The sequence below is a fragment of the Aythya marila genome, assembly GCF_965140915.1.
Source record: "Aythya marila genome assembly, chromosome: 9".
In the NCBI taxonomy this organism is placed as follows: Eukaryota; Metazoa; Chordata; class Aves; order Anseriformes; family Anatidae; genus Aythya; species Aythya marila.
Window position 1 is genome coordinate 2,066,062 of NC_139050.1, and position 14,469 is coordinate 2,080,530.

The following is a 14,469-nucleotide window of genomic DNA, read 5'->3' on the forward strand; positions in this document are numbered from 1 at the left end:
ATGATTACTCCAGAAGGTATTTAAGAATTATCAGGACTAAATATGCCAGACAGTCACGTCTTAATTTTAATTATTATTTTAAAGTATTTTAACTGAATCAGAAGAATATCCATGATCAAAACTGTGAGTAGGTTCAGGCAATTATTTCTAAAAGACACTTATATGTTAACCTCAATTACTGCTGACTTCTGAGAAAATTGCAAATCAGGATAGTAGCACTGAAGAATTCTTTCCTAAAAATATACATGTTTGTGCTGGGGATAAAAAGACTATCTTCATTACAGGATCTTGAATTGTTGTTCTCTGGTAACAGACAAAATGTGAGCTTATCACTCAGGAACACCTACAGATGGATAAATTGTCTTAGTACAATTTGGGATTAACTAGGTAGCTGATGTAAATACATGCATATATATTTCCAACCATCAGGAAATTCTGTGGTGACCTATCTGTTTCCCTCTTAATTCAATAGGTTTAGTATACTACAGCTAAAATATACAGTTTGGTGAAGTACTGAAAACAATTTGCAATTAACCTTCAGGCTGTGTGTTGTTTTTTTTTTGTTTGTTTTTTGTTTTTTTTTTTTTGTTGGTTGTTTAGTTGTTTTTTTAGCACTTATCTATCACTCAGATCTGTATTCATGTGACTTCAGAAACTTTGAAGGAATACAGCAGAGGACAAAACATAGCTGAATATGTGGATGCATGTTACTCTGTTTAAATAATTTTTTAAAATGTGTAGATACAAGTGTACAGCTGTTAACTTGTGTGTTGTTTGTGGAAAAGCTATTGAATGGAATTTTTTTTACTATTAATTGGATTGGAATTGCATGAATTTTTTTAAAAATCTACTACAGGTTGTAACAGCAAGCAAATTCATTTTTTCAAGATATTTCAAGAATCTTCTTAGAATACACATCCCTGATATTATTACCTAATTATTTAACCAGTAATTCTCTGAAATTACTGAAGATTTATCAGTGCATTTTAAAGTGTGACCTTGTTGCCTCACTATCATTCTGAGTTGTTCAGTGTCTGTCTCATTTAGAGACATCACCTGGAATGTTGAATGCAAATAAATTTAAAAGCTGATAGTTTCATTTAGAGATATTAGAACAAGCCACATAGCTGACTGTAGAACTGTCTTTATGTAAAGTTTCTACAATATTAGTCAATTTGGTCTGCTTAAGCTTATATTGTCTTTTCTTCCGAAAAATAAACAGTTTTAAAAAATAAACGGTATTGCCCTCTGCCAACAGCAGATGGCAATTATTCAGAAAAGTCTTTGCATTTGGATTGTCTGTAAAGTTTGACACAATAATTGAATAGTCGAATAGGAAATAGGATTTTTATGACAGCAGTTTATGTTCAGGATTCATACGGTATGTTTATTTAAAAGAAGCTGAAGAGAACAAGAAACTGCTTAGTATGGTGAAATATGCATGTGTTATATACTGTGTCTTAATGACTGTCTTTTCTTTCCTCTTACAGTTTGATAATGTATGGTTTTGTGAAGGCCATGGTACACATTGGCCAATTAAAAGCATGGGAATTCCACTTCACTGACTGTTTGTTTTTTGGATCACTGATGTCTGCCACAGATCCAGGTAACAATTTAAAATATTTTTTTTTTTTTTTCAAAAGTCAGAAGAGTAAATAAAAATATAATGTCTGTATGTGCCATAAAAATGTTGAGTGTCTGTTCTCAGTTTTGATTCTCATCCCTTTAAGTGTCTTATATTCTGATTATCGTAAATCAAATTGCCTCCAGAGATCCCCTGTGTAAGATTTACCTGTGTTAATCTTACAAACTTTACAAATGAAGTTGCTGAAGAGATTTGATTCAAAGATCGAAGCCGAAATTCCTTTAAGTGGTATATTCTTTATTGCAGCGCTGGATGCACGGGGGATCTCTCCACCTATCGTGCATACCTAAAGCGGAAAGCAGTCTTGAATTTATACAATCAATCTATCAATATTCTACAAGCACCTATACATATGCATTACCTATCCCCGCCTTCCCTCGCTTCTCATGCTAATTAGCCTTTTGGCACCTTGCGCCTGCGTAGAGCCTTCCAAGAATTGTGGGCAGGGGTCTTTGGGACGTGGGCAGGGGTCTTTGGGAGGAAGACCCCGAGTCTTCCTCACAGTGTATTTTTCACCTTTGGTCAGGAATCTGCTGAATTGGCAGGTTTCTTAATTGCAAGAGCTGGTTGTTGCTAATTCTCCCGTTTGTTGTATCTTTATAATGAATTCCAATGTCCAGTTTTGAGATTTATAGTCCTTACGTTTGTTTCTCTGTCCGTCTGCCGCTTCCTTATCATGAGTTCCAGTGTCTTGTTTCGAGATATACAGTCCATGTCTGGGGATTGTCCTTGCCTCCCCAATGCCTCCTCAATACCTCCTTTATCAGATTGGAATAATGTTCTCCAGTCTCTGGGACACCTGACTGTTTATTGCTAATATGAGAACTTCTGTGAGCCTTAAACTTTATGGTTAATTAACATAGACATTCAAAGAAACATAGAAAATCCTGAGTTAGAAGGGACCCAAAAGGATCATCGAGCCTGCCACTCTGCTCCCCTCCTAAGGAGGCTGCAGGCTGCCATGAGGTCTCCCCTCAGTCTCCTCTGAGCTGAACAAACCAAGTGACTTCAGACACTCCTCATACGTCTTCCACTCTAGACCCTTCACCATCTTTGTTACCCTTATTTATATGCCCCCTAACATTTCTATATCCTTCTGAATACTGTGGTGCCCAAAACTGCACACAGGCCACACCTGTGCAGAGCAGATCAGGTCACTTCCCTCAACCATCCAGACATGCTGTGCCAAATGCATCTCAGGCTATGGTTGGCCCTTTCGGCTGCCAGGGCACACTGCTGGCTTATATTCAATTCGCAATCAACCAGGATCCGCAGATCCTTTCTCTTGTCCCCCAGCCTGCATGTGTATTCAGGATTGCCACACCCCAGGCACACTTTTTTTTTTTTTCTTTTTAAATTTCATACAGATGGTGAGTGCCCAACCCTCTAGTTTGTCAAGATCTTTCTGCAAAGCCTCTCTACCCCTGAGGGTGTCAACAGCTCCTCCTAATTTAGTATCATCTACAAACTTACTTAGCATGTATTTGAGTCCTGCATCCAGATCACTTATAAAATGTGTGATCTAACCTAGTTTAAAGATATGGGGAACTAACTTTCAGATATGGCCATATAAATATAGTTTATAAGGTATCAATTTAGAATTTGAATGCAGTGTTACATGGTTAATACAATTATGAAAAGATCGGTACTAATATGTTGACCAGAACTTGCAGATGTGAGGTTTAAAGCCTACAGTTACAGTAAATACCCAAGTGTGGGAGAAACAGATTCAGTGGAATTCCAAGTTACAGAATTGTGTATATCAGAAGGGACCTCTGGAGTATTTCCTATCCAACCTAATAATTAAAACAGGGCTAACTTCAAAGTTATTCATAGACTTAGCAAATTTTTGTTACACTGACTATGTTCATAGTAAGACTACTCTGGTATCAAAATATTGGTTTTGCATCTATGGAAAAACTGTGAAGGAGGAAGTGAAAAGAGAATTTATTGATATTCTAACTACAATATCATGCAAAAACAAAGTGAAAAATATGGAAAGGTACACTGGATTTTTGCAAAATTTTCAGTTGAGCGGTTACAGGAAAAAGAACAAAAAGCATTTCATGATGCACATGACATGCTGTGTTAGTGCTAATACCCCTGACAAGCTTCTCTGAGAAACATATGAAAAAGTCTTTCAAATTCTTGGCTATTAAAAGAAGTGACAAAAAGCAACACTGTTCCACAAATTTGTTCCATTCTTTAAATGAAACCTCAATATTTAACAAAAGACTACGAGAGCTTGTGATTTATCATTCTGATGGCTTAAAAATATGGTGTAAAACAATTTATTTCAACAAAACCTGTTGTTGCAAGATTGCTGTAAAAGCTGCCTCAAATTGTTATTCTCAAATTAAGCTAAGCATCCAGTATTCTGCCACTTATAAAATCCCCCAACTACTTTAATAAGGTTCATCACATGATCAGAGCCTATCCTCAGAACAAGAGAACAACACAGAAACTAAAAGCAGAAATTACACATAAGAAAAATAATTGCTTATGGAATAAAAAGTTGCTTAAAGCTTCCAAGTACTTTTCTTGATTGTGCTATGAATAGTTTTGTAGTTGGCTTTGTTTCTTTTCCCATTTTCCATTCCATTACTATTTTGTTCCACAAATGAAAATGTTGATTTACAAGGGGATATACATACATGTATAAGACAAACACAGTGATTTTGATTACAATAGTGTTAAATCACCACTGAATAATCTGGCAAAGCTCAGGGGGAGGGGAGGGTGAACTTCCTCTTCCACTGGAAGGAATAAGAAGTGACAAGGATTACTTTACCCAGAATTTTTAATAGGCTTAAACAGCTAATACTGCAGTTCTGAATACTTTTAGTGGGACAAACTGTCATCTATTAATGCTCTTGGTAATTACTCTTCTGCTTATATAGAGTACCTGTGTGTGTCCAAGATTTGTTTGAATGTTCAGTCTTGCTCCTTCTGTTATCTAAGCTATTAGACTGATCTAATCTAATTTCAGTCCCCCAAAAGATTAGAGAATTTTACATGAAATTTTTGCTTAATTTAATAGTAGACATTGCTGAAAATATTTCACTCTCCTGTAGGATTTGCTCGTAAATTATAACATCAAGCCATGCAAAGAGCTCATAGGAATTCCAAAATCAGTGAAAACACAATCCTCTAAAGGACTGATAGATCATATGAAGCATATAAAATAATCAGTTTTATATGTGATTTTACATTTGATATCTAGCTTTAAAAAAGAGAAATCTCTGGTGAAATGTTGTTGGTGTTGTAGAATAGAATAATAAATTACTGTCCTAGTATGAAATAAGAAATTCTTGTCAGATATGCTACTTGATTTTTCATTTATTTTTTCACTGTGTAGACACATTCACTGAATAGACACATTCCAAAACCAGTTTTAATTTCCCCTGGTTATGAAAAGCAATTAAGTCTCAAAAGATGTTAAAAACCGATCTGTTGACTTGACAGAAGTTGTTTTGACTGAGTTCCTTATTTGTAATAATAAAGATGACTTGTAGATGTTTACATGTTAAATGAATAAGTTTACTACCAGGGCAGTAAATAAATACGTGCCATTTAGAAGTTCCTTATATTGTTAGGAAAAAGGAAATAACAGCATAGCACTCTCTAGGTGAGCATTTAAAGATCTTCATATAGAGATTTTGGCATAAAATTAATTCAGAAAAATTTCAACAATATTCCATAGGTTCCCTTCTATAGAAAATTGCATTTGAACTAAAATTTAAAAGTTAAATTACGATTGGTTATACTTGGGACTGTGTTTGAGATTCCTTTATCTACTTTCCAATAAAGATGAATTATCACAAGCTGATAGAGAAACCATTATTACACCGAATGTTGAACTAAAAAGAAAAATTAAAAAGAGAAAATCCTTTGAGTGTTACAGTTTACGAATCTTAGCTCCCTAAAATATTTAGTTATGTTTCTACATTTTGCATTATAGAAGCTCTTGGATCTCCAGTAAAAAAATAAAATAAAAAAATAAACATAAACATAAACATAAACATAAAAATAAAAGAAACTTTATGGGAAAGACAGGTTGTTTTCGAGTGAATCAATCACTTTACAGGAAATATCTCTTTCCAATAATTTATTCATTATTGACAGAAAAAGTTTCTCATTTCAAGACATCAGGTGAGAAGTTTAATTTTTAAGAAGTAATATTTTAAAACATCATCAAATTCTCCCTTAATTAGTGTTTGATTTTAAGCATCAGATCAGTATCTTTCAATCTGATCAACTGATACCATTTATCATGTTTTTTGGGAAATCATCTCTTCTCATTAGTTAATCTATGTAAAACAGCGCAGACTTGTTTCACTGTTCTCACTGTTGAAAGTGTTTCCCTTGTATTAGTACTGCATTTTGATTTCTAATGTAACCTAACTCTGGAGGCTGGAAGTTTTTTTTGTGTGATGCAAAAAGAAAGGAGCAGTTGTTCATGCCTTTGTTCTGGTGCGCATGTCAAGAGCACCAAAGAGGCTGTGGAAAAGGGGCTGGAATGGAGAGTAGAGCCCTAACTCTAGGTCCCTAGAGACCTGCAAAATGAAACTGCCTCAAGTGTGAGCTTGGATAAGGATATCTGGCATCAACTGTCTTGTGTGGCTGAAAGGCAGACACAACAATAAATCCCAGGAACAGGCTGCTTCAGGGTACCAGAAGTTTTAATGGAATCATGTGAATGACAGAACAAAACTGACACATGAACTAAAAGATTTGACCTCTGCCTTAGCCACCAAAAAATAACTGGAAAGTATAGCTTTGGCAGTTTGTTGTAGGTGTTGTTATTAACACATTTTGTGCAATGGCCTTCCAATCCAGAGAAATTTCATGTATCTTTAGCACTTCTTATTTTTTTAACTTTTGACATTTCAAGCATAGAAAACAGATTTACCTTCACAAGGTTTGCTGAAGCACAGCTATTTCTGAGCTACATGAACTCCCTTACCTTTGGTCATATTGATAATCACAAGGCTCTTTTCTATTTGAAGTTACTATAGTTACAGCTGAACCTAAGATGTGAGTTGTACTGCTGCTGTTATTGATAAAATTGGATATTTATCAGAAAGAACAGTTCCTGTTTCTCATAAAAATCAGAGGATTTTGCATTAAAAAGCACAGTTTATAAATACAGCAGAGTAATACATTTTTGCACTGGTTCTATAGGCCTGTTTATAAGCATGTTTTTAATTAAAATATTTTTGCTTTCTCCTTATACACCCCTGACCTACTCTGTGAGTAGTGTTTATCAGGGAAAGGAATCTATAATTAAAATTGGAATTGTTATTTTTAAAGAAAAATTGATGGAAAACATAAGTGAGACTTCTCTCATCTGATTTTCTTTCCATTTGATAATGAACTCCTAAGAGCCCACGAGTTACAAAAGATATTAATTGTTCTAGTCAGAAGATTAAGATAAGATAAAACCAGTACTTTATATAATGGTTGCATTTATTTTCTGAGTTTCCTTGTTCTTTTCAAACACAACAGCAAAGAAGTATTGGATACAGTTAGCTTACGGATTGTTGAAGTTTGCTGATATTTCAGTTATACATTTTCAATTATCCTTTTTACAGCAATTAAGTCCTTTTTTTTTCTATATACGTCAAAAGATATCTTTCACAGACCAGCTCCACGGACACCAGTTCTGACTTGGATACAATCAAAATCATGCTAGGCTTAGAATCTAACAGATGTTCCCTCAGTCCATGAAGTCAAGGAAGAGAATCAGATTTCTCTTGGCACAAGTACTGAGAAAATCTTAGATGCTTTATTATTTCAGGCTTCCCACCACTGATTCGTTTAATGAATTTCACTACCCTTTGTGGTGGTTTTACTGTGCTGGGCAGCTAAACCCCACAACTGCTCTCTCACTCCCCCTCCTTTAGATGAGGAGGGGGAGAAGTAAAGCAAAGAACAACTCACGGGTTGAGATAAGGATAATTTAATTAAAGGGAAATAATTATAATAATTAAATAAAGACTACCATGAACTAAACAATTTAACTAAGGGGAAATAAAAAGGGAAAGCGGAAAAGGGAGGGGAAAAGGAAAAATAAAAAGAAGGGAGGAAAACTAACAAACAAAATAAATGAAGGCTATATGGAAGTGCAGAGGAAAGAAATTACTCTCTGCTTCCCACAAATGAGCGATGATTGACCACGTCCTTGAAGCAAGGCCTCAACACACGCAGTCGGTGTTCGAGAGGAGGGCCTTTGTTTTCTCAACGAGAGCCCACCCCTCCCCTCTTCTTCCTGTCTTCTTCCACCTTTTATTGCTGAGTGTGACATCACATGGTATGGAATATCCCTTTGATTGGTTTAGGTCAGCTGCCCTAGTGATGTTTCTCTCCTCACTTTTTGCCCACCCCCTAGGAGGGTTAGAGAAAGGCCCAATGCTGTGCCACTGCTGCTCAGCAGTAGACACAACACTGGTGTGGTAACACTGCTGTTCCAGCTACAAGTACAGAGTACGGCACTGTATGGGCTGCTGCCGGGAAAGTTAACATTCCAGCCAGACCCAGTACACCTTTCTGAGTCAGGAGTTCTATTACATGGTTTTTATTATTATTATTATTATTATTATTATTATTATTATTATTATTATTGTTATTGTTATTGTTATTGTTATTATTATTTATTTCTATTTTGGGGAGTTTTCAACTGCCACAAAAATATGTTTGTTTGCTGTCCCCAAATTACCAACTGTTTAGTTCTTTACCTGTCTCTATCTCTGTCCTCATATGCTTAGATTGAAATAAGAGCTTAAGAGTCACTGTGTAGTTTAGGGAAATGTAGTTTAGTATTTTTTTAATCCATATTATCATACTGTATCTAATGAATTATACAAGACTTTAAGAAGTTTACCACACAAAAATCAAGTCCTACCTACTTTGCCTTAAGAAAGCTAGGGAGGCCATACTGCAATGTAGTATCTAAAGACTATACACTTTACTTAAATATAAATCTTCTCACAGATCAGATGTCACAGATTACTGTGATATATGACGGCAAATGCTGAATCTTTAAATTTGTTGTCTTTTAAAGTCGTCCATCAGACAAAACATAGTGTGACTATTTTGGACAACTACGATTATTCACAAAGTATTTTTCTATCTGGAGAGTAATTCAATTTTTTTTTTCCCTTAGTTTAGTGTTATGTCCTTTTTAATGTGCCCCTTTGTACATGTATCCATAGATTCTCATAAGCAATAAAAGCAAATGTGATCTTGAATAAATGGCTATATGGTTTTGGCAAAGCAATGCAAATGTTTTACTGAATTCTTAAATGGTATGGATGTGCTAGAGGTTCTGCTGCTTTCTGTTCTTGTGCAGATACCATTTAACATTTTCATTAATGAGTTGGCTAAGGCAATAGAGGATGCTTCTTTAACATATAATAATATGCTGAGAGGAGATAGCAAGCACTTTGAAAAACAGGATTAGAACTCAACTTAATCCTTGCAATAGTTTAAAATCAACAAGGATAAGTGCTACAGTTAGGAATAGTCATCTTAATAGATAGAAGCTAAGAAAATGGCATTTACTGCTGAAAAGGATTTCAAGTTTACAACCTGAAAATGAGTCATGAGGACTAATACAGGTGGGGAGGGGGAAAGGAAAACAGTTTCAGTTTCATAAACATATATTCTACCACATCATTTCACTCTATTTCTTGACAGCAAGCATCAGCTACAGTAACTGGATAGGGTTATGAGCACTGTATTTCAAGAAAGATACCACCTGATTAGAAAAAGTTTAGTGAAAATTAGCTAGTAATTAAAGGGATAGAAAATATTTTTGAAAAGAGAAGATTGGAAGAAGCAAGTCAGTTTAGAGAGGATATATCTGAAATGAATCTTTGAATAGGAAAAATGTTGCTGAAAGAAAGAAAAAGTCAATAAATATGCCAAATTATTTCTGTCTCATTAGGTTAGGAATGGAAATTAACAGACTTGAAGAGTAGGAAGGGAAATATAGGTTAGACGTTCAGGAATAATTGCATTTATAAACTGAAGAGTGGATTAGTTTCCTTGGGATTTGTGAAACCACAAACACTTCAGTTCTTTAAAAATAGATCAGATAAATATGTGTCATCAGTGATGACACGTATCACTGATAGCTTACAGTGTCTGGGGGGTGGGGGGGAGGAGGGGTGTGGAGGGAAGGGGGTAAGGACAGAGTGGATACTGGTAGTAGTCTTCCTCCAGAGACCAAGATTCTTCATCAAGCAACAGAAAATGCAGTAAACTCCAATGGGAGTGGGAGAGACATATGAAATGGAAGATACTTCCCGAGAAGTGGGTGAACTAGGGAGTCTTTCACAGAGGAGGCAAGTGGTGCATTATTGTGTTGCTGGCTTTATTATTTTACTTTCATTCGAAAAGATCTGGAACCAGATTTGGGGAATAGAGTTCAGAGTGTAAGAGAATATGTTTGTTACATAAAAGAAAAGGTGTTGTTTTTGTAGGAGGCAAGAGGATGGACAGGAATGTGTAGGTATCTGTCTAATTAGCTTTGTCTACTCAAATACCAACAGTATCTTGGACTTTGATTACTATACTGTTTCCCTTCTATCATTTGTGGAGTGAGTATTAGTGCAAGCCCAAAGTAATATGCTAATAAGCAAAAGCTGGAAGTGGCAAAGAGTTTTAGAAAACTGGTCTGTTGTTATGCCATCAAAGAATGGGAGACTAAAATGGGTGCACATTTAGCACATTTAGGCAGCACTGCCTAATCAAGAAAAAAAAAATAGATATTCATAGAATCATAGAATATCCCAAGTTGGAAGGGACCCACAAGGATAATCAAGTCCAACTCCTGGCTCCACACAGGACTACTTAAAAATTAAACCATATGTCTGAAGAGCATTGCCTAAATGTTTCTTGAACTCCACCAGGCTTGGTGCTGTGACCATTTCCCTGGGAGCCTGTCCCAGTGCCCGACCACGCTCTGGGTGAAGAACATTTCCCTAACCCTCAGCCTGACTCTCCCCTGTCTCAGCTCCATGCCATTACCTCGGGTCCTGTCGCTGTCCCCAGAGAGCAGAGCTCAGCGCCTGCCCCTCCACTCTCCTTGTGAGGGAGCTGCAGGCCGCCATGAGGCCTTCACTCAGCCTGCTCTGCTCGGGGCTGAACAAACCAAGGGACTTCAGACACTCATACATCTTCCCCTCTAGACCCTTTGCCATCTTTGTTGCCTTCCTTTATATGTCCTCTAATTTTTATTTCGTTCTTATATTGTGGTGCCCAGAACTGTACCTAGTACTGGAGATGAGGTCGCACCAGCAGAGTATTGGTGAACCAAGAAAACATCCTTGCCGATAAAGATTATTCCTACACCTTTGAGCTGTTCTGAGGAAATAACTCTTTTCCTGGTTTAACTTATAATCATAGTGGGTCTAGATGGGTGAGTTTATCAGGATGGTAAAATAAACTAGTTCATTTAAATATAGCTATATCATCAAATGTTTATTCACACACTTTTCCTAAATTGCCTTGAGTAGAATAACACTTCCAGAATTCTTCAAAGATAACACATCAACAGAGATCACTGTGACATAAAATCCCACAGGGGAACTGACAATCTGTTTTAGGTTTGTACATTTATATATATATATATATTTAGATATATATATATATTTAGATTACATAGATATTTAAGCACCTTTCAGAAAATCTTATCAGCAATGATTTCAAATTTCCAATAAATTTGATTAAGACAGAATAGAATCACCTGTTCATGTATTTGTAAGTTATCAGCAGTCATCTCAACATGAAAGTGTATAATTTCCATTTCTGAAAGGTCAGGTGTTAACATGGCATCCTGAAGGCACTCCTAATATTTTGGATTTGTAGGCTATAAGGACTGAATCAATTGCACAATTACTTACTAGAATGAGCACCAGTGAAGCAGTGAGTTACCATGTAATTTACAACCATACAAATATTTGGAGGCATTTACATTAAATGATGTGTGGAAAGTGAAAGTTCTGCTTCCTCCATGCAAAGAGAGAATACTAGTATCAACAAAGAACATGGATAGCTTTTTTCATTTAGAGATTATGAAATGCTAGAAAGGTCTAGGAAAGGATTGTGTACAGGTTAGGAAACTGAGGTCCTTTAAAATCCTAAGTATGGTACAGGTATCTACATGCCCTTGAGGACGTGTGTCTAAATGATTTAGCCAACAGGTTGAAATCTGACACAAACTAAATTTTTTCTATTGCACTGGTAAGGTAAAAGTCAGATATAGCATACCACTTGGGGAGTAGGAAGGGACTTAAATCAATGAAGGAACACTGAAGGAACCTTAAAATGGGTTGCAAATATCAGTTGTCCTGATCTGCATGAGAGAGCTTCATGACTACAGGTGTGCTGCACTTGAGGTGAAAGTGGTTTTATTGTTGGTAGGACAGGGTACAAGATTATTTGAGTGTTCCTCAATAAAAACACATTACAGATGGATAAACATAATTATACCTTCTTAAAACATGTAAACCACTACTTTCATCACCCACAAGGCCCATAGCAAACCCAACGCTTTTCAGCACCCTTATTACTCCTTGGTGACAAGATCCAAGTCCTTTGTGTATAGTAAAATATACTGTGACATTTTCATTTATGCATAATTCTGTGTGTAAGAGGGAAATCTTTTTTCTAACTAGCTGAAGCAACAAAACACATAGACTTGCTGGATTTTAGTATCTTATATACTTCAGTTGACCCCTGTTATTAGCCACTTGGATAGTAAATCAGATTAGCCTTTTCAAAGCCCACACCCTAACATTGTTTTATTTCTTGAACTGCCAGAGGAATATGAAAATAACAAATTCACTGTTTTGTCTCCATACAGTGACAGTCCTTGCTATTTTCCATGAGCTGCATGTGGACACAGATTTGTACACGCTACTGCTTGGAGAGAGTGTTCTAAATGATGCTGTGGCTATTGTGCTGACATAGTAAGTACAGCCACTTTGATTCTTTACTTGGTGAGGTAATTCCAAGCATAAATTGCTGATATCTTTCACAAATCATATTGTGTGTCCAAGTATAGATAAAGCCTTTTAAGTTTTCATCACAGAGATGTCATTTTGGAGTTGTTATTGGTTTGTTAAATAAAATAATTCCAGTATTATTAATAGCAACTGAGTATCCAAAATGCAACTTTCATTCATTTTCTTCAGCCTAGAAAGCAGTATATTCTGTAAAATGTGCACATTTTGTCTGAAACAATTATAATAGTTGAATTAAAAAAAAAAAAAGTTTCAAGATACTAAAAATAGTAATCGTATTTAATTTATTATATTCCAGTTATCAGTCTAGTTATGTTCACCTACACTAAAATCCTTGCATTGTTTTTAGAGCAAGAATGATATTCTCAAATGCTGAATTATCTGAGCATATCTGGGTTGGAATGTGCCACTTAGCAGAGCATCTAGTATGTCAGACAATAAAATGCACAAAAGGAGAACTAAGCAAGGAATGGCAACCTCGGTAGAGGGAACAGATAGAAAAGCATCCATTAAGGCAGCTTTAAAAATTGGAAAGAAGCTTGTAGGTGACAAAAAGACTGAAATTTTCTTCTCTGTTTCATTTGGCATTGTTTAATAGAGACCTAGACATTTACAGCTCATTTAGACTCTTCATTTGTTAGAGCCAGATTCCTATAGGCTGTGTAACAATTATGCTACATGCAGCACAGAGACACTCAGAATGTTTTAAGTGTCTGTAGTTTTCAGTCACTGTGATGTCAAAGTACATGGATCTCTTCAAAAGTGAAACTCAACTGCAAAGGAAATCTAGGAAGATAAGTACTATCAGATAGCACCTGATTCATGAGTTTCTAGCATCTGCTCAGGTTCCCTGTACTCAGGTCTAGGTTAGGATCCTCAGCCTGTACATGGATAAAAAAAATCAACTGGAATGGTGCCTGACACTAATGCTGGCTATCTCCTTTTGTTTTCTTAGCTATACATGGTACATTACAAACTTTCTTTACTATATAATCTCTGGTCCCTGTAAAATTAGTGTATTGTTCTGTATACCCAGTGTGAGTAATAATACCTCGATTACTCTAATAGATTTAGTCATTTGCAGAGAATGAAGAGAATATATCATCAGTTTCACATTTCATTAATTTCTGGCTTAAATAATCAGCTTCTGCACAAAGGAAATGTTTCTGCAACTTAAAATGATCTTCCTTTCTGTACCTATAAGTAAAGCTATACTGTTAATAGTGTCAGCTTCAATGTGTTAACAATCTAGTAAACCAAACTGAATTTAAATGAAGAATATTATTTTTCTGTCACTATGAAAGAACAGCTAGGGTTTTTGTTTTGTTTTGTTTTGTTTTGTTTTTTTCTCTGTAACATATACACCTTTTCAGGATGGTGCAAACACAGCATGTTCATAATTACAGTAATAGGGGACTATTTAAAAAGGTGTGAGAATAATGTTTACAAATACGGAAAAGCAATAACAAGTGATTTTGTACACTTTGTAACGGTAAATAGAAGACTGAAAAAGAGAATACACAGTGTTTCATCAGCTCACAAAATAACCAAGTTAATGTCTGCAGGAATGACTCATTACAGGAAAGGAAGAGAAAAGAGGGAAGCCTCTTATGGTTAGCTGTGATGATTTGGCAAGGTGAAGGTAGCAGTATGGCTATCTGCCAACAAGGCTTTATACTAATACCTATCTTTTCCTCCAGCTTCTCCCTCCAACATTTTTACTGCACTGTGTATCATTTAGTTAAGAAGGACAGCAGTCAGACCAGTTACCCTATATTTCACATTTTAAACATT

The 14,469-nt window shown here is 35.8% G+C and overlaps 1 protein-coding gene across 1 annotated transcript in view; it reads left to right on the forward strand.

Annotated features, from left to right (window-relative positions):
• The window catches only part of SLC9A9 (solute carrier family 9 member A9), a 226,536-nt gene that overhangs the window by 55,564 nt on the left and 156,503 nt on the right, over window positions 1–14,469 (forward strand). The window contains exons 5-6 of the mRNA XM_082767482.1: window positions 1,491–1,606; window positions 12,516–12,621. Of these exons, the coding sequence (XP_082623608.1) occupies window positions 1,491–1,606; window positions 12,516–12,621 (222 nt within the window). The remainder of the gene's footprint in view (window positions 1–1,490; window positions 1,607–12,515; window positions 12,622–14,469) is intronic.